This window comes from Spermophilus citellus, assembly GCF_964194105.1.
Source record: "Spermophilus citellus genome assembly, chromosome: 7".
NCBI lineage: Eukaryota > Metazoa > Chordata > Mammalia > Rodentia > Sciuridae > Spermophilus > Spermophilus citellus.
Window position 1 is genome coordinate 27,822,599 of NC_138188.1, and position 24,087 is coordinate 27,846,685.

General features: G+C 53.8%; 3 protein-coding genes across 5 annotated transcripts; 2 read left to right on the forward strand and 1 right to left on the reverse strand.

Moving 5' to 3' along the window:
* Positions 1–148: 148 nt before the first annotated feature.
* PARP3 (poly(ADP-ribose) polymerase family member 3) lies at positions 149–9,578 on the forward strand. Its single transcript, XM_081302775.1, has 11 exons — positions 149–544; positions 1,357–1,542; positions 2,095–2,220; positions 2,408–2,590; positions 2,793–2,925; positions 3,012–3,238; positions 3,505–3,654; positions 3,847–3,933; positions 4,167–4,344; positions 5,414–5,569; positions 5,992–9,578. The coding sequence occupies exons 2-11, from the start codon at positions 1,363–1,365 to the stop codon at positions 6,159–6,161; spliced, it is 1,590 nt and encodes a 529-aa protein (XP_081158901.1). The 5' UTR covers positions 149–544; positions 1,357–1,362; the 3' UTR covers positions 6,162–9,578.
* A 1,313-nt stretch (positions 9,579–10,891) lies between these two features.
* GPR62 (G protein-coupled receptor 62) lies at positions 10,892–13,164 on the forward strand. Its single transcript, XM_081300767.1, has one exon. It carries the CDS (start codon positions 11,234–11,236, stop codon positions 12,323–12,325), a length of 1,092 nt encoding a protein of 363 aa, XP_081156893.1. The 5' UTR covers positions 10,892–11,233; the 3' UTR covers positions 12,326–13,164.
* Positions 13,019–23,590, reverse strand: PCBP4 (poly(rC) binding protein 4). Of its 3 annotated transcripts, none has more exons than XM_081300764.1 (13): positions 23,423–23,590; positions 16,981–17,137; positions 16,569–16,592; positions 16,425–16,457; positions 16,079–16,195; positions 15,720–15,851; positions 15,431–15,559; positions 15,110–15,184; positions 14,894–14,938; positions 14,754–14,817; positions 14,585–14,637; positions 14,328–14,497; positions 13,019–13,912 (listed from the first exon to the last, which is right to left on the reverse strand). In XM_081300764.1, exons 2-13 carry the CDS (start codon positions 17,059–17,061, stop codon positions 13,624–13,626), a joined length of 1,212 nt encoding a protein of 403 aa, XP_081156890.1. In that variant the 5' UTR covers positions 17,062–17,137; positions 23,423–23,590; the 3' UTR covers positions 13,019–13,623. The 3 variants fall into 3 exon arrangements, with proteins under 3 accessions (XP_081156890.1, XP_081156891.1, XP_081156892.1); XM_081300765.1 differs by lacking the exon at positions 23,423–23,590 and adding an exon at positions 17,294–17,402; XM_081300766.1 differs by lacking the exons at positions 16,569–16,592; positions 16,981–17,137; positions 23,423–23,590 and having other exon boundaries at positions 16,079–16,190; positions 16,425–16,454.
* Between the last annotated feature and the right edge of the window lie 497 nt (positions 23,591–24,087).

The window sequence follows — 24,087 nt, forward strand, 5'->3', positions numbered from 1 at the left end:
TGCTGCCTGATTTATAGGGAGGGGTTGGGCCAAGAAGTCCTCCTCTGCGCTTGCGCCCCATGGTCGCTGGGGGGCGCCAGAGATGCGGGTTTCTGCGTGACTCCTCCCCTTCGAGTGTGGAGGCAAGAGTGAACTAGCTTGGCTCTAGAAAACAGGGGGCTATCCAGGCGGTGGAAGGCATTGCCCATACCCCGGACCAAGACACTGGGCAAACTGGTCGATATGTGCTGCATGCCCCAGGCTGGACGAGCAGCGTTAAGAGCGTGCCAGTCTCTTGGGCCTTGGATGGGTCCATATCAGTGTCCCCCTCATCCGTGGGACAGGCCACCACTTCAGCCTGCCCAGCCTCTGACTCATACCACTGGTGGCCCTGGAATTGTACACCACCCTACTTCCCCCCTTCCTGGTGATTGCTGGGAAGTCCCTCCATAAGTCAAACCTAAGGTCCACAGAGGGTTGCTGAGACTACTGAGGGAAGTTCACAAAGTGTTCCTAATACCAGGCTTGGTGGCAGCCACTTCTCCCAGGTTCCTGTTTGTCTTCGGTGAGTATCCTCTGCAGGGTAGGGCAGGACAGGGTAAGTAGAACTGGCCCCTGATCCTTGGTAATTCAGAGCCACTGATCTAGACTTTGGGTGGCACCCCAGAACTCTTTTTTTTTTTTTTTTTTTGGTACTGGGGATTGAACCCAGGGACACTCAACCACTGAGCCACATCCTCAGTCCTATTTTGTATTTTATTTAGAGACAGGGTCTCACTGAGTTGCTTAGTGCCTTGCTCTGTGCCGAGGCTGGCTTTGAACTTATGATCCTCCTGTCTCAGCCTCTCCAGAGCTGCTGGGACTACAGGTGTGCGCCGCTGTGCCCAGCCCAGAACTCTTTAAGTACGTTAAGAAAAGGCTTCTGCATCAATGGGGCCCAAGCTCTAGAGAGAGGTTTGATCCAAGGAGTGCTGTCCATCCTCCAGCTGCCGCTGCCCACCCTCCCCCATAGCTCAGTGACTCAGCCCAGCAACCATGCCAAGTCTAGCCTGCTGATAGGAAGGCGTGTTCTGAACAGGGTGGAGCCCACAAGTGGGAGAGGGAGATTCTCCTTTCACTTTCTGTACAACCTCAGGACATACTGAAGAACTAGAGAGAGTAGGAAACCAACCTGTTCCTTGGCCAGAGCAAGCAAACTGGACAAGTCCTGACCTTGTTCTTATAACTGAAGGAAGGGGCATGTGTGAGGCCCAGAGAGCTGGTTTGGGTCCAGACTAGAAATATAGGTAGTGGGGAGGTCATGGTGGGCCAGTCTTTGCTGTATGGTTGGGTAGCGGACAGAGACCATGGAAGCCTAAAGACCTCCTGTGCTCCAAGACAACCATGGCACCAAAACGAAAGGCTGTGGAGCAGACTGAGAGTCCCAAGAAGAAGGGACGTCAAGGGACAGGAGAGGAAGACAACTTCTGCTCCGTGGCTGAGGCCCTCAGGGCTGCACCCAAAGAGAAGCGTGTAATCCGCGTGGACCCCACTTGTCCACTCAGCAGCAACGCCGGGACCCAGGTGAGCTACATCCCTAGTCAACTGGAGCCTGCTCTCTTCTAAATACAATTACACCCCTCCTCCTTGGGAGCTGAGCTCTGGCCAGGTAACTCAAGGCCCAAGTAAGTTTCAGAGCAAAGCTACATTTTCCCAAGACCACAGAGGTCAGGGCTGTATCCCATTAGGTCAAGAGAGGTCAATGTCTGCCCATCAGACCTCCAGGAGGCTTCCCCCACCACACTCAAGAAAGGGCTCTGACTCCTTCCGTGTTCCAAGGGCTCACCCATATCCCCTCAAATCAGCCCTCAGGGCAGAGCCATGTCCCCCTTGAACTCTGCTACCTGGGGCAGAGCTATGTCCTTCCAGAACTCCCCACCCCCATGCCAGGGCTTAGCCATGTGTTTTCAAAGAGCATCCCTGAATGCAGAGACTTGGTTCCTCCAGCTCCAGGACAAGGCTGCCTCTGATGCCCCAAAGCAATCAGACTCCTGTTCTCATCAGACCCCTCTTGGTGTTCAACCAGGCACCCCATCCAGCCCCAATCAGCACCCCCCTCCACTTGCCTCTGCTCAGGTGCATGAAGACTATGACTGCACCCTGAACCAGACCAACATTGGAAGAAACAACAATAAGTTCTACATCATCCAGCTACTGGAAGAGGGTGGCAAGTTTTTCTGCTGGAACCGCTGGGGCCGGGTGGTAAGTGTCCCTTCGTCCCCATCTCTTCCTGATCAACACATGCTCCCCGGGGTCCCCAGAAGGCCACAGCTTCTGACTGTCTCCCTTCACCTCCAAGGCTCCAGGGGTATTTAGCACAAGGCCTGGCTTAACATAGAGGTGAGCAAACATTTATGGTGGACACACCCCTGAAGGTTGTCACTTGCAGGGAGAGGTGGGCCAGTCAAAGATCAACAACTTCACCTGCCTAGAAGATGCCAAAAAGGACTTTGAGAAGAAATTTCGGGAGAAGACTAAGAACAACTGGGCAGAGCGAGACCACTTTGTGGCCCACCCTGGCAAGTACACGCTTATCGAAGTACAGGGAGAGGATGAGACTCCGGAGGCGAAGGTAAAGAGGCTGAGATGGGTGGGTGGGCTCTGGGTAGAGGAAGGAGACTGGTTGGACCAGCTGTGGGGCTTTGTCACTTTCCAACTATGCAACCTCAGGCACCAACCTCCCTCTCCGGCCTCTGTGTCTGGCCAGTCTCTGTCTAATGCCATGCCCTGCTCCAAGGGCAGCTGCTCCTGACTAACGGGCCCTCTGTCCTCAGGTGGATGGAGGCCCACTGAGGATTGTGACTAAGCAAGTGAAACCCTGCTCCCTGGACCCTGCAACCCAGAAGCTCATCACCAACATCTTCAGCAAGGAGATGTTCAAGAATGCCATGACCCTCATGAACCTGGGTGAGGGTGAGGGATCATGCAGGGTGGCAGAGCCCTGGGATGGCAGGGCTGCCAGGCTGAGTCCCCCCATTCTCCCATTCCCCCAGATCTGAAGAAGATGCCCCTAGGAAAATTGAGCAAACAGCAGATTGCACGGGGTTTTGAGGCCTTGGAGGCACTGGAGGTGGCCTTGAAAGCCCCTACGGATAGTAGCCAAAGCCTAGAGGAACTGTCCTCCCACTTCTACACTGTTATCCCACACAACTTCGGTCGCATCCGGCCCCCGCCCATCAACTCCCTTGAGCTTCTTCAAGCGAAGAAGGACATGCTGCTGGTGAGGGTTAGCAGGTGGGCAGGCAGGAGAGAGACACCAACGGACAGACTGGGAAAGAGATGTGGGGGTCAAAGGGTCGAGAAAGTCCAGTGGGATGGACTACAGTGGGCAGGCTGAGGGACAGGGGAAGGGAAGGCCAGACAGATGGGGGGTAGGGATGGACAGATGGACAACAGGTCCGGTGGCTTTGGGAACAGACATGTGGAAGAGGAGGGGGAGGCTGGAGGTCCAGTGGGCAGACAAGCTGCCAGTGCCTATCATCTTAGGTGCTGGCAGACATCGAGCTGGCCCAGACCCTGCAGGCAGCCCCTAGGGAGGAGGAGAAAGTGGAAGAGGTACCACACCCTCTGGACCGGGACTACCAGCTCCTCAAGTGTCATCTTCAGCTGCTGGACTCTGAGGCTCCTGATTACAAGGTAGGTTGGGCCCCGCAGAACACTGTCCCTCCTCCTCTGCCCAGCTACCCTCAAGGTGCCCAGAGGAGACCTGGCCTTCAGCCTCCTCTCCCTGTGTTCTTAAGACCCAAGGAGAACTCTGGGACTCGAGGGATCCGAGGGGTTGGTCCTTGAGTCTCCCACCCTTGGCATCCAGCTTCTGCTCTCCCACAGGTGATACAAAACTACTTAAAACAGACTGGCAACAAACACAGATGCCCTGTTCTGCAAAACATTTGGAAAGTGAACCGAGAAAAAGAGGTAAGAGAGTCTCCCAGCCCTTCCCCCATCGCCACCCTGTCCCTTAGAGAGATAACCTTGGCTTATCTGCCCCTTGGTGAGCTGGCTAAGCAACCCTGACCAGTTTCTGCCAGCCTAAGTGTGAGTGACCAGAGGGGACTAGGCCTTGGTCACACCATCTAAACAACAGAAGAGGCACCTTCTGGGTCCTTGCATGGCAGGCCTCTCCTATTTCCCACCCCTCCCCCACCCAGGGAGATAGATTCCAGGCCCACTCCAAGCTGGGTAATCGAAGGCTGCTGTGGCATGGCACCAATGTGGCCGTGGTGGCTGCTATCCTCACCAGTGGGCTCCGCATCATGCCACATTCTGGTGGCCGTGTTGGCAAGGGTATCTACTTCGCCTCCGAGAACAGCAAGTCGGTTTGCTATGGTGAGTCAAGCCCTGTGTGGATGTGAAGGTGGTCTTTATCCACTGGAAACTCGTGGTGGACCTGAGAGAGGAACCTTTAAAGGGTTACTAACTGCTCAGTGGGGCATCCTGAGGCTTGGAGAGCCTCAGAGGAGACACTTGGTGGAGGTGAGATAGATAGGATGAGTGCACCAACCAGACCTGCAAGGGGTGAAAGAGGAACTTTCAAGGCAAGGGGACGAGGCTGCAGCAGGCCAAGATTTCCAGGCACATTCTGATGCTGAAACTCAAAGCAATGCCTGTTGGAGCCAAGGGCTGGGGATGCAGGACCATCAAGGGGGCCTTCCCCAGAGAGCAATGAGAAAAGGTTGAACATGTACATAGCAGGATTTCAGTGGCTGCCACTGGGGAGGTGGCAGAGGCTGGAGACTGCGGGAAGTCTGGGCTGTCACTCAGGCCACATGTGGTGGGCACCCTGCCAAGGGCTATGGTGATGGAGGGGAGAGAATCCATGAAGAGGCATATGTGGGTGGTGGGATGAGCAGCAGCATGTTGGGGAGAGTCAAAGGTATCTCCAGTGACTTCTGAGTTTGGGTCCAGGGGTGTCCTCACTGAAGTGACCTCCCCAGCTAGGCTCCTCAGACCAGGCTGACTGCGTCATTGGAAGCCACTACCACTCACCCATCCAAGAGAAAGAGATGCAAGGATTCGTCCCAGGACAGATGAGGCTGAACACCGAGGGTTCCACTGGAAGGGCAGAGAAGCCTAAGAAAGAGTGGCTGGGGGCCTCAGGAGAGCTAGCATGAGGGGTCCCAGCGTGGGGTCTGAAAGATTCCAGCAGCAATATCAGCAGAGCAGACCAGGAAGAGAAAGACGCCTCCCTGGGTTTGGTCACTGGGAAGACTTTACTGACTTGGTGAAGACAGAGACTGGCAATAGGGGACAAGGAATGAGGAGCAGGTGAGGTAGGGAAGAGCAGGGGCAAAAAAAGCCAGCAAAGATAACATTGTCATTTCAGCAGAAAGTACCCTAACCCCAAGTCAGTCAGGGGTCTGAGCTGTTCCCCACTGAGCCTCCCTATGTCCTGTAGTTACTCCTATGCGCTGTGGGTCCAAACAAGTGGGCTATATGTTCCTGGGCGAGGTGGCCCTGGGTAAAGAGTACCACATCACCATCGATGATCCCAGCTTGACGTGTCCACCCACTGGCTTCGACAGTGTCATCGCCCGAGGCCACACAGAGCCTGGTGAGCCCCCCCACACACACCTGGGAAATAGAGAGGCCTGAGGATAGGGGAGGGGCTGAGATGGGGCACTGGGACACTTTTAGGGAGGAGGGAACTATGGAGAGGGACAAAAAGAAGCAGCCTCCTTCGCTGGAGTCCTTAACTTAGTCATCCAATAACTGTCAACAGATCTTCCTGGGCATCTGAGAGGGCTTTAAAAAGTGAGCATTGAAGTAGGTAGGAGTAGGAGTTTCCCAGAGAGAAATGGGGGAGGATATTCCAGGCAGAAAGTCCAGCCTGTACAGTGGCTTGGAGGTGGGTACAAGGGGAATGAGCAGAGTTTTCCCTGTATCAGAAGTGGGGAGTGTAGAGGACAGGACAAACTGGTAAGGCCAGGGGCCAGTGACCCCTGGGTTATCCATGAGCCTTTCTGTGCCTTGCAGATCCAACCCAGGACACTGAGCTGGAGCTGGATGGCCAGCGAGTGGCAGTGCCCCAGGGCCCGCCCCTGCAATGCCCAGAGTTCAGCAGCTCCCACTTTAGCCAGAGCGAGTACCTTATCTACCAGGAGAGCCAGTGTCATCTACGCTATCTGCTGGAAGTTCACCTCTGAGCTGCCTGCCCTGTCTACCAGGTCCTGCTAGGGGCTAGACCTTGATCTTAAATCTTCCTCCCATCTCTGGTACCTCCATATCACCCCTTCTCGACAGCCCCCAAGAATATAATTCATGCCTGGCCCACTGGCCTGTAGTTCCAGCTACTCAGGAGGCTAAAGCAGGAGGATGGCTTGAAGCCAGGGGTGCAAGGCCAGCCTGGGCAACATAATGAGACCTGTACCCCTCACCCACAAAAAAAAAAAAAAATACAGTACAGGGGCTGGGGATGTGGCTCAAGCGGTAGCGCACTCGCCTGGCATGCACAGAGCGCAGGGTTCGATCCTCAGCACCACATAAAAATAAAATAAAGATGTTGTGTCTGCCAAGAACTAAAAAATATTTAAAAAATTCTCTCTCTCTCTTTAAAAAAAATACAGTACAGTCATGTTCCCTATAATAATGTTCTGGTCAACAGTGAACTGCATATACTGTAATGGCCCCATAAGATTATATTGCCTAGTGACATTGTAGCCATCTTAGTTTATATAAGCACACTCATAATAATCACACAATCACAAAATCGCCTAATGATGTGTTTCTGAGTACATATCCTCATCATTAAGCAAAAAATGACTATACGTTGTCAGTACCTATATAATAGATTTTATAGTCAATCTCTTGAACTGATTCCTCCTAGGTGAATTTTGTATCCTTTGACTCACATCTTCCCAACCTCACTTCCCTCCAGCTTTTGACTTCTATGAGTTCAATTTTTTTAGATTCCATATGTAAGTTAGATCACATGGTATTTGTCTTTCTGTGCCTGACTTATCTCACTTAGCTTCACATCCTCCAAATTCATCCATGTTGTAGCAAATGACAGGGTTTCCTTCTCTTTTTTTTTTTTTTAAGGCAGAATAGTATCCTTTTATGTGTATATATCACATTTTATTTGCTCATTCATCCATTGATGGACACTTGGGTTGGTTCCTTATCTTGACTATTGTGAATAGTACTGCAATAAACATAAGCATGCAGACATCTGTTCATACTGATTTCATTTCCTTTGGACTAGTGAGATTGCCCACTACTTCAATCACCCTTTCTTGTCAGGCCCTCCTGTGTCCCAGAAAGTGAACCCCCTTTCCTCTAATCCCTGTTAGCCTTGATATGGCTGTGACCCAAGTTTTTCCTCCTAATGTGATGGGCAAGGCAGGGGTAGGGATGGATTCATTACTGGGACCCAAATGCAGCAGCCCATTGAAGGCTATGTGGCTAGAGGGACAGGCTGAGAGTAGGCCAGATTCCACACATACCAGGGCTATCCACACTGGCCTAGTCTATACATCTGATAGGTATGTTCCTCACAATATGCTAAAATTCTGATGTTCACAGGCAAGTTTATTAAACATGAACCTCTGGACTCTGCTTGTTTGTGCCACAGTTTTCCAGGCCTGGGCCTCCTTTCTCTCTGTGGTGAACCAGCACATGGCAGCTCTAGTTCTACTCCAAGGAGTGGGCACTCACATGGGCTAACATGGGTCATACACTTATCCCAGCCCACCCAGGGGCCACACTGAAACACTCTGCCTCCTAATCTAATCATTGATTCTCCAAAAAGGACCCTCACAACTAATTAAATTGTTTATCATTCAGGGACCCACCTTGTGATTCCGACCTTTACCCTAGACATTGCCAGGTGAATCAAGCATTCTTCATGTCTTAGCATCAGATGTCCCAGTGTGTACTCATCTCTGGATATTGCAAACAAGTTATGCATCTGTTGGAGGGGAATATCTCTGTAATCATGAAAGCAATAGCAGTTATCACCCCAGGTGACCCTACCCCTAGGTGATACTGGTGCTGGAGAGCAGGTCAGAACTCAGTCTAGGGTCATGCCTGTATTCAACTCTTATGTCTCTTTATTTTGTTACTATTTTTATTTTATTTTGTTTTTGGTACTGGGGATTAAACACAGGGGTACTCAACCCCTGTTTTGTATTTTACTTAGAGGCAGGGTCTCACTGAGTTGCTTAGCACCTCACTATTGCTGAGGCTGGCTTTGAACGTGGGATCCTCCTGTCTCAGCCTCCCAAGTCACTGGGATTACAGGTATGCACCAGTGCCTTCTTGTATCTCTTTAGTGTCCATTAATCCAAAGTTTTTCCTCAGTCCTATTTTTCTTTCATAACTGACATTATTGACAGTCTCAAAGAGTGTAGGCAAGATGTTTCATATAATATATCTTAATTTGAGTTTCTCTGGAGATTTGTCCTTAGTAGATTCTGGTATTTCATGGGCAGGAAACTACATAAAATGATGTGCCTTCTGAGAATTATATCAGGAGGGACATGTCCTTTTCTTGGTGACATTAATTAAATTTAATCACTTCATTGAGGCATATCCACCAAGTTTCTCCACTGTAACACTGCCACTTATGCCCTTTGTAATTAGCCAGTAATCTTTGGGGAAATGTGAGCTATAAATACCCATTCCTCCTCAACTATCACCCACAAACTTCAGCATCCATCAATAATATTTACTTGAACTCAATCACCTGACTCAATTTTTACTAAGATGGTTACAAATAGAAATTACTGAGCTCCATTGTTTATTTTATACTTATTTTCTCCTTTCCATTTTTCCTTTTTCATTTTAAATTTCTTTTGGCAGTACTAGGAATTGAATCTAGACACTCTACCATAGAGCTACTTCCCCACCCCCCACCCCTTGTTTTTTGTATCAGGTATTGAACCCAAGGGCACTTAACCACTTGACCACTGAGCCACATCCCCAGCCCTTTTTTATAATTTATTAAGAGACAGGGTCTTGCTAAATTGCTTAGTGCCTTGCTAAATTGCTAAAGCTGATTTTGAACTGCACTCCTCCTGCCTCAGCCTCCCCAGCTTCTGGGATTACAAGCATGTACCACTGTGCCCGGGCCCCCATCCCTTTTAAAAATATTTTTTATCTTGAAAAGTGTCTCACTAAACTGGGTGTGGAGGCACATGCCTGTAAGCCCAGCAGCTCAGGAGGCTGAGGGAGGAGGATTTCGAGTTCAAAGCCAGCTTCTGCAAGCAACTTATTGAAATCCTGCCTCAAAAATTTAAAAAGGGGCTGGGGCCGTAGCTCAGTGGCAGAGCACTTGCCAGAGTGTGAGGCACTGGGTTCAATCCTCAACACCAACACCACATAAAAATAAAAATAAACAAGGGCTAGGGCTATAGCTCAGTGGTAGAGCACCCGCCTCGCATGTGTGAGCCACTGGGTTGGATCCTCAGCACCACATAAAAATAAATAAAGATATCATTGTCCAACTACAACTAAATTTTTTTAAAAAAATAAACAAATAAAAATAAACAAATGCATTCAATCCATCTACAACTACAAAAAAGTTTTTTTTAATTTAAAAAAGTATAAAAAGGGCTGGGGATGTGGCTCAGTGGTTAAGCACCCCTGGATTCAAGAAAGAAAGGAAGGAAGGAAAGGAGGGAGGGATGGAGGGAGGGAAGAAGAGGGGAAGGGGAAGGAGAGGGAGAAGAAAGAAAGAAAAGGGTCTCATTAAGTTACTCTGGCTGGCCTCAAATTTTGATCCTCCTGCTTGGTCCTCCCAAGAATTGGGATTACAAGTGATATTACCATGCCTGGTTCTTTCTTTCCTTATTAGTATAAATTCGTGGATTCTTACTATATCCAGTGGATTTTAATCCATTACTATCATTATTTATTTTGATTTTCAAATTGTCCAGATTTGGTCAGAAGTTCCCTTGAGTGCCCCTGTCATCTTTTGAGCATTTCCTTACTTTCTAGTATCACAGGATGTTCCAGGTTCATCTTGTACAAATCTGGAATGAGCCATTTCTCCAAGGAGACTTGGCTCTCTGGAGCAGGCAGTGGTGTTTAGAATTGAAGACCTGGGAAATAAATGTGTTCCTTGATACTGGGGTGTCATTGCTTTTAAGTCCTTTTGGCAAACATGGCTCAGAACTTACAAAACATCTATTTTTCCAATTCCAATTTAGTTTTTGTGTGTGTGTGTGTATGTGTGTTTTTTGTGTGTGGGGGTGTGTATGTGGTGCTGGGGATTGAACCCCGGGCCTTATGCATGCAAGGCAAGCACTCTACCAACTGAGCTATATCCTCAGCCCTCAATTCCAATTTAGTAACTGAGTCCATCCATTCTTCCCCAACTCCATATTTCCTCCCATCTCAAACAGTAAGAACCTGGGTTTCCATCAATATCAATATATTTTCTCATTTGCCCTATCCCACACAAAAGGTAATTGCAGGATTTCTATCCCCATATCATTGTGAAAAATTAAGTAGAGCTCAAGATTTACTTAATATCACTCAAAAAACAACCAGCAGTTGCCTGCCAAGGCCTCCTCTCATTTATTCCACTCAATGTCGTGGAATGCCTATTCTATACCAAGATCCTATTACCTGAGCACCTACTACATACTATACCCTGGGACTTTTCCAACATGTTTTCTGAGAGAACTAGCCCTTCCAGGAGCCAGAGCATACATAAGAGTCTTCCTACTCCCGTTTTTCTGACTAGTACCTCAGTTTCTTTCAGTATATGGATCAACTGATCTGATTACCCCCACTTCCCATCCCTGGGAAAGGCAGAACAGAGTCTGGTTGCCTCAAATCTACACACCTGCTGTGCCTCCCCCATACCCGCCCCAACAGGCACCCTCAGGCGCTTTCACAGCAGAGCCTCCAGCCTCCAGCTGGCAGCTGCTAGGACCCAGGGGGCTGGCACCAGGCCCTGCCCCTCCCTTGCCAGCTCTGTGTCTTCAAAGTGCAACATCAGAGTGACAGCCAGTACCATCTCCGACAGAAGCTGAGTTGCTGGGTCTGGGCTGGGGCAGGGGGAGAGAGCCGGCCGACTTAGCCTTGCACCCCTCCATGAGGCCGGCCAAGCCCCCAAGAGGATGGCAGCCTGGGCGTCGAGGCCACCTCCTGGGCGGCCTATGAAGTGAGGGGCCAGAGGAGCAAAGAAGGGACAAGTGATGGGAATCCTGGAGCTGGAGGCTCGAGTTTGCTCTCCGCATACCAACGCAGGTGAAGCCTGAGCGCTCAAATGGCCAACACCACAGGGCTGAACGCCACAGAAATCGCAGGTTCGGTGGGTTTGATCCTGGCGGTTCTCGTGGAGGTAGGGGCACTGCTGGGCAACGGTGCGCTGCTGGTCGTGGTGCTGCGCACTCCAGGACTACAAGACGCGCTCTACCTGGTGCACCTGTGCATCGTGGACCTGCTGGCAGCCGCTTCCATCATGCCACTCGGCCTGCTGGCCGCACCACCGCCCGGGCTGGGCCGCGTGCGCTTGGGGCCTGAGCCGTGCCGCGCTGCGCGCTTCCTCTCCGCAGCGCTGCTGCCTGCCTGCACGCTCGGTGTGGCAGCGCTCGGCCTAGCGCGCTACCGCTTCATAGTGCACCCGCTGCGGCCAGGCGTGTGGCCGCCGCCGGGGCTTGTCCTTACCGCCGTGTGGGCGGTAGCCGGGCTCCTGGGGGCGCTCTCCCTCCTCGGGCCGCCTCCCGCACCGCCCCCTGCCCCAGCTCGCTGCTCGGTCCTGGTCGGTGGCCTCGGGCCCTTCCGGCCGCTTTGGGCGCTGCTGGCCTTCGCGCTGCCAGCGCTCCTGCTGCTTGGCGCCTACAGCAGCATCTTTCTTGTGGCCCGCCGCGCAGCCCTGAGGCCCCCGAGACCCGCGCGCATGTCCCGGCTGCGCTCTGACTCTCTGGACAGCCGCCTCTCCTTCTTGCCACCCCTCCGGCCTCGCTTGCCTGGGGGCAAGGCGGCCCTAGCCCCGGCGTTGGCCGTGGGCCAATTTGCAGCCTGCTGGCTGCCTTATGGTTGCGCGTGCCTGGCGCCTGCGGCGCGGGCCGCAGAGGCTGAGGCGGCTGTCACCTGGGTAGCCTACTCGGCCTTCGCGGCACACCCCTTTCTGTATGGCCTGCTGCAGCGCCCCATCCGTTTGACACTGGGTCGCCTCACCCGCTGTGCGTTGCCCCGGACGCCTGGAACCTGCACGTTGCACGCCTGGCAACCGCGGGCACTCTTGCAGCGTCTCCAGGGATCCCCACAGGGCCCTGCCCTAGGCCCTTCTGAGGCACCACATCCTGCCAGAGAATTGGCAGGAGGACAGAGTCCAAGCATGCCAGAGGCCACCTGAGAACTCTCCTAAGCTGGAGAAAGAATAGGATTAGAGGGGGCCCATCCAGCCCCCTGCACAGGTCAAAGCAGGTGCCTTGCTTGGACTTTCGTCTCTGGTACATGAAGAGAAGATTGTCTACAGTTTGGCAAGGCCCAGAGGCTTCTCTGGAATCCTGGGTTGGGACCCAACATTGCATGGCCTTATGCCCAAACCTACCCTCCCTAAGGCTTCAGTTTTCCCTTTTGTACCCTGTACCATTTCTAAGGCGCCCTCCACTGTAGGCTGTGGGATTCATGGATATCTCCAGGTCCAGGGAGGAGAGAGAGTGGGCAGGGTCACAAAGAAGAGAATCCTAAGGGCTTCCAGCCAAAGTGATGGACCAAACAGGGCAGGTATAAGTTACATCCACAGCAAAAGAAACCAATAGAGAAACTTAGGACTGCCCTGATGTGTGCAGCAAGAAGTCTGGACAGCCACTGAAACTCTTCTATCTGCTTCTAAAATGCCCAGAGAACAACTGGATCAATTCGGTGCTTATAGCAAGGCTGGACAACATGACCCACACCAAAGAGTCTTGGAATCCCAGAACTGGCATGTGAAAGGGGCTGTGGCCCAACTGGGGCTGGTGGATTCACAGATGGGAGGTCCTCTGGGGCTTCAGCTATACCCATTTTCTGGAGGTTTTGCCACCCCAACACCAGTATTTCAGAGCTTTCTGGTCGCTGAGAATATTTATTCAAAAACAGGGATTGAAAAAACTGTACAGAGTGTCTGCTGCTGAGAACTGGGCCCCTGCCCCCAGGCCACTCCCCCAGCTACCCGGCAGAGTCGCCTCTTTGGGTTGCCCCCTGACAAGCCCAACCTGTCCATTCCAGTCAAAAGGAGATCAGTGGAAGCAGCAGGAATCTGCAGGGAGGTGGAGAGAAACATGGCCCCAGCCGACCCTCAGCCCTCCTCCCTGATTCCTATAGTGGGGCAGTAGGCAAGGAAGCCCTAAGGGTTGAGAGTACATGGGTGACCACCCTCCCTGGTGGAGCACTAGGGAGGCCCCTGGCTGCTTCCTGAATCCAAGCACAGAGCTGAAGGGGTACTGCCTCCTGTCCTGGGGCTGTCATAGCTCCCAGAACCCTGGGCCAGAAACTGCCCCCTCTCCAAGAGGGGGAACTCCAAAGACCAGGGCAGGGTAGGGGGTGCATCCATGCGTCTGGCATTAGCGGTGTTTGGGACCCCAGGGTGGAGTCTCCATGGGCAGGTAGGATGAGGAGGCAGCCCCCTGCCTGTGGTCCTGCCTGCCCCCGCCTGTGCCTCAGCTGGCCTCAGTAGGGGGAGAATTTCTGCCGCTCAGCTTTCTTGCTCCCATTGGCCGCTGCCATCTTGGCAGTGTAGGCTGCCAAACCCGGGGGTGGCCCTGGGGAAGCAGGTGGTAGAGCCAAGAAGGGCACAGGCTTGAGACCGATGAAGTTGGAGAGGGAGATGGCATAGGGTGTGCCCAGCAGGCCTGGGGGAGCTGTGGGCAGGGCCGTCAGGGGCGGCGAGAAGGGGGCGGGCAGGTCTGCGGGGGCTGAGCCAGGCGTCCCCCCAGAGGTAGACTTGGCCGTCTCTAGACTGGAGAGAGGGATATAGAGGGGAGATGAAGGGAAAGTAGAAATGAGACAGGAATAATGAGGGCAGATTATGGCATTAGATTAGCCAAAGGACAGGAGAGAAGAGACAGGTTGAATGTGTTTGGGAGGAAGATGGGCAAGGTGGAAAGGTGAGGAGGGTAGAAAGGACAAGCAGATATAGTATGGGGAGAGAGCAGAAATGGGGTGACCAAAGGTCCAGGGAAAAGAGCAGTGGAGAAAGAGGATATGAGAGATGGATACAGAGGAAAAAGATGAGGCAACATGGGTGACTTAGGTAGAACACCATGAGGAAAGGGAAGGATGTTAGGGAAGGCAGAGGATCAGTCCAGAAGGAAAGGGGTCAGCTCTCCCCTCCCCACCTACAATCACCCCACTGCCGCCCACCCCATGCTCACCAGGCAGTGATGAGGTACTGAGCCAAGGCGATAGAGACTGGCGAGCCAGTGATGGTCACGTGCCGCTCACCAGCACCCTCGGCTTGGTTCCCTATCTTGATGTGTGCCCCTGACATCTGCCGGATCTCACTGATCTTGCTGCCCTGACGCCCGATCACACAGCCAATCAGCTAAGGAAGAGGCAGAATTTAACCCTGGGCAAAGGTCGGATTCCCAGATCCTTTACCCATCCTCCAGCCACCCCATCCCCTGCTCACATCATTGGGAACCAAGAACTCCTGTGAGCTGGTCTGTGCGCCAGGATCCAGTCCTAAGGTGGAGAAGAGAGACTGGGTATGGTTCTAGGTCTCTAGGGCCCCCATTTCCATTTTAGGGGGCTGCCTCGCCTCATGGGATCTGCCCCTGCTTTGTGCAGAGGCTGCTTACCTGGCACCACACTGGGTGAGGCAAAGGGGACTGCATGGCCCGAGAGCTGCTGGAGCTTGGTGACCTATGCCAAAAAAGAGGGGTCAGAGGTTAGAGGAGGCTTGATTTAGGAAGGCGTGCTTGGGCTGTAGGTCACTTACCTCAGTAGGAGTCACAGCTCCATACTGACCCTGGACAGAAAAGCCCTGAGGGGACAAAGTGATGTTAAAAGGTGGTTACTGTGACAAGCCAGGGCAGCTGGGCAGGACCACTCCTCCCCATCTCCTCAGATACCCAATTCCCTTTTCCACCCCCTCCCTCCATCTTGATTCCCCTTCTTCAGTAATTCTTCCTGTCCCTCCCGCTGTTCCCCTTACCTGGTTGGCAGAGAGAAGGACAGTACCTAGAGAGAGGCTCGGATGATAGGGGATAGTGGCTCCTTTGGGTGGGGACTAGAAAGCACAAATGGGAGACTCTGTCAGAATCCTCTCAGGCCCCAGTTCTCTCTCTAAATGCCCAGTGGCCTCAAGGCCCTCCCCGTGACCCCCAGATAAATGCATCCCTACACTCTGGAGCTCAGACTCCATCCCTGAAGCCCTGCCCTGTCCCATCTGGTGTCACAGGCATAGGCTTTGGGGTGCCCGACAAAGAAGGCCCAGGGCCCATCTCCTGCCCCCCTCCCTGATCACAGGCAGCACCTCCAGGATGACAGCGCAGATCTGGCGCACACACAGAATGATGGCATCAGGCACCCCGGACACAGTGACAGCACGCTCTGTGGAATTGGGGAGCAGATCCCCTGCCACTTGCACTTGGGCACCCGTAGTCTGCAAATAGAAAGCAGGGGCTATGTCTGGCTACTCGGAGAGCCCAGAGAAGGGCTGCCCAGCCTCAGAGCTCCCCAGAGGGTCTGAAACCATAAGCCCAGCTCCCCTCTCACTATTAGCAGGTGGGGTCTCCCTCTAGGTGGCATCCTTCTTCCCTCACCTCTCGGATTTCCTTGATCTTGGTGCCAGCCTTCCCAATCAGTGAGCCACACTGGCTGGCAGGGATGACAAGGCGCAGGGTCACCGGGGGTCTGGAGACATTGCCACCATTTGCAGGAGCAGCACAAAGGTCCTGGAGCAGGGAGATGGTGGATTGGCCACACACACTCCCACTCCTCCTTCCAACCCTCATCACGCCCTGTTCTGCTGAGGCATAAGGAGGTAACCCTCCCCAGTCCTCCTCCAAGGGAACACTGCCCTGGGCTTGACCTTCCCTCCCATTCATTGCTACTATCTTGAGTAGGAGTCAAGTTTCTCCCAGGGAACCACCCTTGGACTCCCACCCAGCCATCCACAGACCTCATCCAGCTTAAAAGCAATCATGGAGACTGCATGGAAGACAGCTGCTGTAGACCCAGTGATGGTGGTGATGCGTTCAGGGCAGGAGCCCTCAGAGATGGTGATCCGGGCACTGCTCTGCGGGTATAGGACAAATGCTGGGCAGCAGGGGAGCTTCCCCACTCTGGGACCAGGAGTCTTTCTGCCCGTCCAAGTCACCAGGCCCCAGCCAAGCCTGGAGGCCACCACCCTCTCAGGCACTCACTGGTCATTGCAGATGGAATGATTCAGGGAGAAGATGGGACAAGGGTCTCCCCTCCCTTCCATATCAAGTACCCTGTATTCCTCCCCCAAACTCCATCCTCACCTGTTCCCGGATTCGCTTTACAGTCTCGCCCTTCTGTGGGAGACAAAGCAAGATAATTGCTCTTAGCCAGAGTGGTCATGGCCTCCTACCCTGGGCTGAGGCCTCAGGTTGAAAAGGACGTAAAGAGCAGAACTAGGCACCTACCTTCCCAATTATGCTGCCCACCTCCTGCAAACAGGACAAGAATATAGTTAGCCAGGCACAGTGGCACACGCATGTAATCACACTGGCTTGGGAAGCTGAAGCAGGAGGATCATGAGTTCAAAGTCAGCCTCAGCATTTTAGTGAGGCCCTAAGCAACTTAGACTCTCTCTCTAAAACATTTTTTTTAAAGGATGTGGCTCAGTGATTGAGCCCCTGGGTTAAATCCCCATACCAAAAAAAAAAAAAAAAAGAATACAGTTAGATGGACACCAATGTCTCAAGGATGATTCCTCCCCTCCCTCAGATAGGGGATCCACAGAAGACAAGATTCCTGAGATCAAATTTGCTTTGGCCCAGCTTTGCCCTGCCTTGCCTCTAACAGTCCCAAGCCTTGGCAGCCCCACCCACTCACCTTCCCGTGCATCAGCATCCGCAGTGTGAGGGTGATGCTAAGCTCTGGCTCCTCCTCCAGCCCCGCATCTGAGCTGCTCATCCTGTCAGGCGGGGCTGGGGCGACAGTAGCCAGGGAGTGCGTCCACGTCCACGTTCACGTTGTGGCCTGGCCGGCTCTGGCAGAGGCAATGAAGAAGGGGTTTCAGAGAGTAGCCCAGTTCACCCTGCTCCTGCCCTTACACAGGGACCCCAGAGCCAGACTAGTTCCAGAAAAGGGAGATAGAATAAACTTTGATTTGTAAATGTCCCTGGCTGAATATAGTGGTACATGCCTGTAATCTCAGTAACTTGGAAGACTGAGGCAGGAAGATCACAAGTTCAAGGCCAGCCTCAGCAACTTGGCGAGCCTCTAAGTAACTTAGCAAGACCCTGTCTCAAGCTAAAAAAAAAAAAAAAAAAAGAAAGAAAGAAAGAAATTAAAGAGCTAGAGTGTAGCTTAGTGGTAAAGTACCCCTGGATTCAATCCCTAGTATCAAAAATAAATATCCCTCTGACCAGTGTGCTTTGTGTGTCTCGCTAGCTGTGTAATAGGTCATTTAATCCTTCTGGGCCTCAACTTCCCCATCTTCAAAAGGGATATCAATTTTTACCCTCAAGTTATGAGAATTAAAATGAGATAAGTGCATTCATAAAGTACCCCATTTCTCTCATATATTAGAGGAAGGCTGGGGTTGTGACTAAGTGCTTGACTAGCATGCATGAGGCTCTAGGTTCTATCCTCAGCACCCCCCCACACACACACAAAAAAAGAGCAATTAACTAGGAAACTTATGAGAATCAAAAAAAGGCATCCTCTTCCCTGAAAGAGAGGATCCCTGTGGATAGGATCTTGAAAGTGGAATTAAGGTTGAAATTTTAACTTTAAATAAAAGGAGGAGAACTGGGCACCTCCCTTCCCAATTATATTGAGTCAGATGGACACAAAAGGCCCAACTATGGCTCCTCTCCTCACCCTGTCAGGATGAGGCCAGAGCCCACTGGCTTTTGTGCAAAGCAGCAGCTGGAGAGTAAGCTGATGCAGAAAATGGAGATCTTGAAGGGAGGGTAGCCAGGTGGGTGGTGAGGCTCTAGCCCTCCTGCCCTTCCTTCCCCCTGTCTGGCAAAAGCCACCCCCAGAGGCGTCCCATCTACTAGAGGTCACTAGAGTTGAGGCTCCGTGCAGATAGCTCTGGGCAGGATGCACTCAGCACTCAATAGGGGCAGGGGTTGGTCAGCAGTCGGCACAACAGTGTTTCCAATCCCTTTCCTATTTGTGGAGAATGGCCCTGGGCACAGAAGGCAAGAAACATCCAGGCTGGCCACATTCCCTGCCTTGAACACTTTCTACTGTATCATAAAAAACTCGTTTTGAATTCTGGGGTCTCAGTTTCCTCACTTATAAAACAGATGATGTTTCCTTGGGACTGTACTTGGTAAGAAAGGTATTTGGTGAGCTGCAAGAATGTCAAGGCCATTAACTGATGGAGGAAGGTGGAGCCTGAGATTAGCTACTGGGATTAGCTCAGCCACCAACCCTCCCCACCCCGACCCCTTTTCATGCCCCAATTTAATCCTGAACTTAATCCTGCTTAGAAATCCTTCTTCAGAGGCCATCTCCCTCCAAGGTTCAGCTTTTGATGAGGAGCTCACTGAGGGACCAAAACACATGAAAGACAGGGAGTGGGACCAACTGATGCCAAATCTGGGCCCAGACTAAGCCCTCCCCCTACAAATTTCTTCTACCTGGAAGACTATGGGGGCAAAGGATGAGTGTACTGGATATGAAACACCTGGAAGGCCTCTCGATATCTTTCTTCTCAGCCCCCTGTCCCATTCTAAAATAAGGGTCAAGGGTACAGAGCTCTGTCCAAGGCCCTCTTCTAACCTTCCCTCGCACTAGTGGAGCATAGGTGGGAAGTGGAAAGTGGGGCTCTCCGCCTGTTTTTTCTCAGGAAACCTGAGCAAGCCACTGTACAGCATGCAGTATCCTTTTTCTCATCTATACAAAATGAGGATGACAGCTCTGTTCCCCGGCTCATTTCCCTAGGCACCTGCTCCTCCTTCCATTTGAGTTCTGCCACAGGCTCACCAAAGGGTAGAGATCAGCAGTAGACGCAGGGACTGTGCTCTCTGGACATCCTGGCCAACCTCATGCTGGCTGCCCTTGCTAGACATTCCCCTGGCTGCCTGCACTTCCCCCATCAAAGCACTGTGATGACGTGCTTGGTTTCTGTCTCCCTGGGCAGCCAAGCCTGGGAGCCCCTTAGAGCAGGAGCCAAGGCTGCCACCTTCTGCTTGTGTCCCCTGGGGCTCAGTTCAGAGCTGGGCCAGAGAAGGTGCTCAAACATCCTGGTGATCTGAGATGAATTCACTGCACAGAAGGGGAACCTGATACCTAAAGAGGGTCTTAACCTGCCCAAGGTCACAGAGAGAAGGGGAATTAAGAGACTAGCAGGGTCCTACCTGCTAGCACAGGCCTGAATCAGGCCCCATGTGTGTCCCCTTTCGGGTTGCTCTTGTCTAGGTCTGCTAGTCCTCTTTCTGGAGGTCGGGCTTTTCAGGGTGGGATTGCAGGCTTTGGTTGTCTCAGAAACCCCTGCCTGGCTAGTGGACAGTGGCTAGTGGCTAGTGGGTCTTGTTTGGAGAGGACTGACAGGTAGTCCAAAGAAACAGTCCTGAACTCCAGAATTTGGGGGTGGGGCAAAGGGATCACTTTGGGGTGGTATCCTTTGGGAGAAATGACACTGTCCCCATACCGTCTCATCACCTCTTGTAGCCCCAGGAAAAACAGGGCAGGAGGGCTGGAACCTGGCCAGAACTGGAGCTCCTGCCATGAAAAAGACACCTGGGTCTGCAACAGAGACTCACTGCCCTAAATTCAACTGGTGACCTTGGCCCAGCCTTCCCCTGATCTCAGGACCTCAGTTTACCCACCTGAACTATGTTTGGGGGATGGGATGGGGGAGACTGGCTGGTTTCTTTGTGTCTTTTCTGTTCTGAGAGACCCTCAAGGTCTTTCCTGTCTTTCAGAGAGAACAAGGGGTCCTGATCTATGTCTTTCAGATTATTCTCCTATAGCCCTAAAAATAAGCAGCCCCGTTAAGCTTTACTGGCTCCCCTGCCCTCCCTGGGGCTCTAGAGAGTTACTTGCTGCTCCAGTCTGGTGGGTCTTGGGTCTCTGCTGGGCCACCCACGTGGCAGCCACACATCATGCCACACTGACCTCCAGCTCACCTCTGAGGGTGCCCAGCCCCCTCTGGTCAGCAGGGCTCCCTGGCAGAACATACCAAGCTCAGATCAGGCCTCTGACCTCGGGCTTTCCCTCCTGCTCCCCAGGCCCCCTCCCCAGACCCGGTGCCCACTCCTTCTGTCCCTGGCTTCCTGCCACTCAGGCTGGAAGGGGTGGGGGGGTGACAGCTGTGTAAGCAATGGTGGCTGCCCCCTTCCTGCCCCTCCCCCCCAGCTGTCTCTCTCCCATGACAGCTGCCCAATCAAAGGGCCGGGGGCTTAGCCAGCTCCCCCCACATGCAGGGATCAAGTGTCCACCCTGGCTTTGTTCTGGAGCAAGAACAATCCGGGGGAGGGGAGGGCTCCTGGGGCTAGGCAACTCAAGTAGACTGGCCCACCCCTTGGGGATTCCCTTGTCTCTTCTGGCCAGAGTATCTGGACCAGTTGGGGCCTGTGGACCCACCTGGATGAGAGAAAGGGGGATCCAGTCTCAGCTTTATCCCCCACCTCACATCCCTCAATTTCTCCCTCAGCTCTCCCAGCTCCCAACCTAGCAGCTTACTTCTCCTATTCCTAAAGCAGTCATGCGGGCCACACCCAGTGATGCTAGGGAATGGCTCAGAGCATCAGGCAAGGCAGGGTGTGGCAGGAGGTGGACACTGGGCAGGGGGCAGGGGGTCAGCATGGAGGGCTACTGGCTCCCCTGCCTGTAGCCTAACTGAGGGATGCTCACCCTTGCTGATTAGCTAGACCACCACAAAAACTGCCCCTCAGACTATGGGCCCAGCCTCAGCCTTTCAGTCTCCCTTTGGAGGGAGAAGGGGAGTATAGGAGAGCAGCCTGGGGTCTATAAACTCCAGACTCTGGTTTCTTGCTTTGGGTCTATTTCATAGACAAAGTAAAGAAGGAGGAGCTTGGAAAGGGGACCTCTGATAAGGTCCCCTTATCAGAAGCTATAAATGCTACAGCCTCCCCTCCTCAGGGCATCATTAGATAGCCCCAAAGAGTCTTCACAACCAAGGGAAACTAGACTGGGCTCAGGAGAAATGCCACAGCACCACTCACTGGTACCCACTCCTGCATGATCTCGCTCAAATTGAGAAAGGTCTCTGGCTTCCATTCTCCATGCTAAAGACAGCGCACTTTCTCTGCCGCTCAGTAGCCATGATTCCCAGAACCCAAAGAGTAAACCCATAGACAGGCAATCAAGGCCCTTCATGGTCCATCCTCTGCTAACTCTTCTTGTCTCATCTTTACCCCATCCCCCATACAGGTCAGGCTGCAGAACCACCTCCTACCACCTCCAGGCCTCTGGGCCTTTGCCCAGGCTGATGATCCCAGTTTGAAAGGCCCATCCTCCTCACTCTCTATCAAAATCCTTCCCAAATGCCACCTCCTCTGTGGCGCCTTCCCCAACCTTCCAAGTCAGATGAGACACACTCAGGCCTCTGTGCCCCCAAAGATATGGCTGTAACTCAAAGGAATCCCAGTTGAGCATTTCTGAGCCCGTCCTTCCACTACCCTGAGAGATCCAGGAGGATAAGAAATTTGAGACAGGACCAGGCTCAGAATACAGGCAGAATTGTTAGGGCTCACAGGGCCTGAGGTCGCTAGAGACCATGAGGCTCACCTAAGGACCCAGGGTTGAAGGACTAGCCACATGGGCAGAGAGCCAGGTTCTACCTGGATAGGATTCTCAGTTCTTTCTCAGCACTCAGTAGCCCCTACTCCTGCTGTTTTGGGGGTCTAGAGGCTCCCTGGGCATGTTGCTGGAATGAAGAATTTGGACTGTGTTTTGAGATTTCTAGGGAATCAGAATAGGCCACCCAAGAAGGGGGGTTGTAAGAAGCACTAGAGCATGGGATAGGTTTCACAGAACTGAGTTGGGTTCAGCCTATCACAACTAGAAAGGCTTCACCAATCAAGAGAAGAACCTGAGGTCCAGAATACATGCCACAACTGGCAGACTGGGAGAACCCGGGGTCCATCTGGGCAGCTCAGTGCTCATTCCTCAAGAGGTTGGTGCCACTGGGCAATGGTGATGGAGACTGGAGGAGAGAGGCAGTGATGGGAGTAGGGTAAGTGGACAGAGCCCGTCTGGGGACACAGGGTGGGGCAAGTCAGCCTCCCCACGGCCTGGGCCTGCCAGGGTGTGTGGGCCGCCTGCTCCCAGCCCCCCACCCTGGGCATGCAAGGAGAACAATCCCCTTGTGTTTGGGCAGTCTGAGCCTGCATGCTGATGAAGGCTAGGGGGTGGGGGCAGGGATGGGGGTGCCTTGCAAGTTGAAGGGGTTCCAGGACCTGGAGGGGTTAGGAGATCTTCAGATGGGGAAACAATAGCGTACCAGGTACTGGTCCTGAGGCCATGAGGGTGACCCCAAGGGCTAGATCTCAGCCCCTGGGGAGTGCCTGGGGTCTAAGAGCTCTTTGTGGGGGAAGGGGGAGCCCTAGGGACACATGTCCTGTTGGTCCAGCAAGAAGGTGATCTGGGCTTGTTGTGGACCCAGAGCCCCATATTCTGGGAACAGGGGATGCAACTGGCTTAGGGTACATCCCCTTGAAGACCACTCCCTTGGGTGTTGGGGTGGGGCGGGGCCCTGGGTGCCACAGGTCTCAAGATGGCGGTCCTGGGATAGGGGAGTGAAGAGGCAGGCACCTCCCTCCCCAGGCCAGGCAGGCAGAAGCGCCAGGCTGAAGTGAGTAGCAGAGACCCCCACCCCCCAGGACCCCAAACAAGAAGCTAGGTCAGAACCTAGGAGTTGAATAGGAATAGAGCAGGAGGGACCACTTTTACCCCCAACTACCATCTGCATACACCCTTGGCCTGGAAGTCTGTGTCTGGTTCCTCTGAGGACTGCAGAGAATGGGAAGGGGTGTGTGCAAGCCAGGAGCTGCAGGAGAATAGCAGATGTGGACAGAACCCCCAACCCAGGGCAGGCTCAAAGGACAAAAAGCACGAAAGGGATGGGGCCTCAAATCTGGTACCTAAGGTCCAGGAGCCCCTGCCTGGTGCTGGGGGCTCTCCTGGCAGACCAGTGCCCCCCACCTGTGCAGGCCTCAGCCCTATGGGGCAGGGAACGTGTTCCTCGAAGTCTCCCAGGACCCCAACCCACGTACTCGGGCATCAACTCTCCGCCCCCAGCCGAACCCCCAAACTTCGCTGCCCGCCGTGCCCCGCCCGGCCCGCGCCCTACCTCGCTGGGGCTGTCCTGCGGCGGCGGCGGCGGCGCGGCGGCTGGGCCGCTCAGTCCCACATTGTCCCCGGGAGAGGCGGCCGCTCACAACTGCGAGTGACATCAGCTGCGAACAATGAGGGGTTTGACAGGCGCGGAGCCCGGCCGGCCCGGAGCCCGGCTCCGCGCCCCCCCCACCCCCCGGCCCGCCTGGCCCGGCCCCTCCCCGCCCCCTCCCCGGATCCGATTACAGCGCGGCGGGCCCGCCCCAGCCGCCCCAGTGCCGCAGCCGCCCGCCCCGCCCCGCGCGCCGCGGTGCGCCCCGAGCGGCGGCCGCTTCCGGGAAGGCTCCGGCGACCCTTCCCCTGCAGCTCCCAGAGCCCTCGGCCGTGGCGGAGCAGGGGGTCCAGCTTGAAGCGCGGTGCCCAGCCACGGTCCTCCCCGCGTCCCCCCCACTGCGCCAGGCCCTGGAGCCCCTCAGCTCCCACCCGGCCAGTCCTTCCGACCCCGCGTATCTGCTGAGCCCCCTGCATCCTCGATCCCGGCCCCGGCACTAGTCCCTGCGCTGCCGGGCTCCCAGTTCTGGTCCCTCGGACCTCAAGCTTGGACCCTCTGCCCCGCCCCGGCTCTCCTCGCTTCTGCTCCATCCTCTGCTCCGGGCTCTCGCCCACCAAGACCCGCTCCCC

Coding starts and splice junctions, on each gene's coding strand:
- PARP3 (XM_081302775.1), top strand. CDS start 1,363: ATGGCACCAAAACGAAAGGCTGTGGAGCAGACTGAGAGTCCCAAGAAG. Junction 2,221..2,407: donor GGAACCGCTGGGGCCGGGTG/GTAAGTGTCCCT, acceptor TGTCACTTGCAG/GGAGAGGTGGGCCAGTCAAA. Junction 3,655..3,846: donor CTGAGGCTCCTGATTACAAG/GTAGGTTGGGCC, acceptor GCTCTCCCACAG/GTGATACAAAACTACTTAAA.
- GPR62 (XM_081300767.1), top strand. CDS start 11,234: ATGGCCAACACCACAGGGCTGAACGCCACAGAAATCGCAGGTTCGGTG.
- PCBP4 (XM_081300764.1), bottom strand. CDS start 17,061: ATGAGCAGCTCAGATGCGGGGCTGGAGGAGGAGCCAGAGCTTAGCATC. Junction 14,818..14,893: donor GAGCTGTGACTCCTACTGAG/GTAAGTGACCTA, acceptor TTTTTGGCATAG/GTCACCAAGCTCCAGCAGCT. Junction 14,498..14,584: donor AGTTCTTGGTTCCCAATGAT/GTGAGCAGGGGA, acceptor CCTCTTCCTTAG/CTGATTGGCTGTGTGATCGG.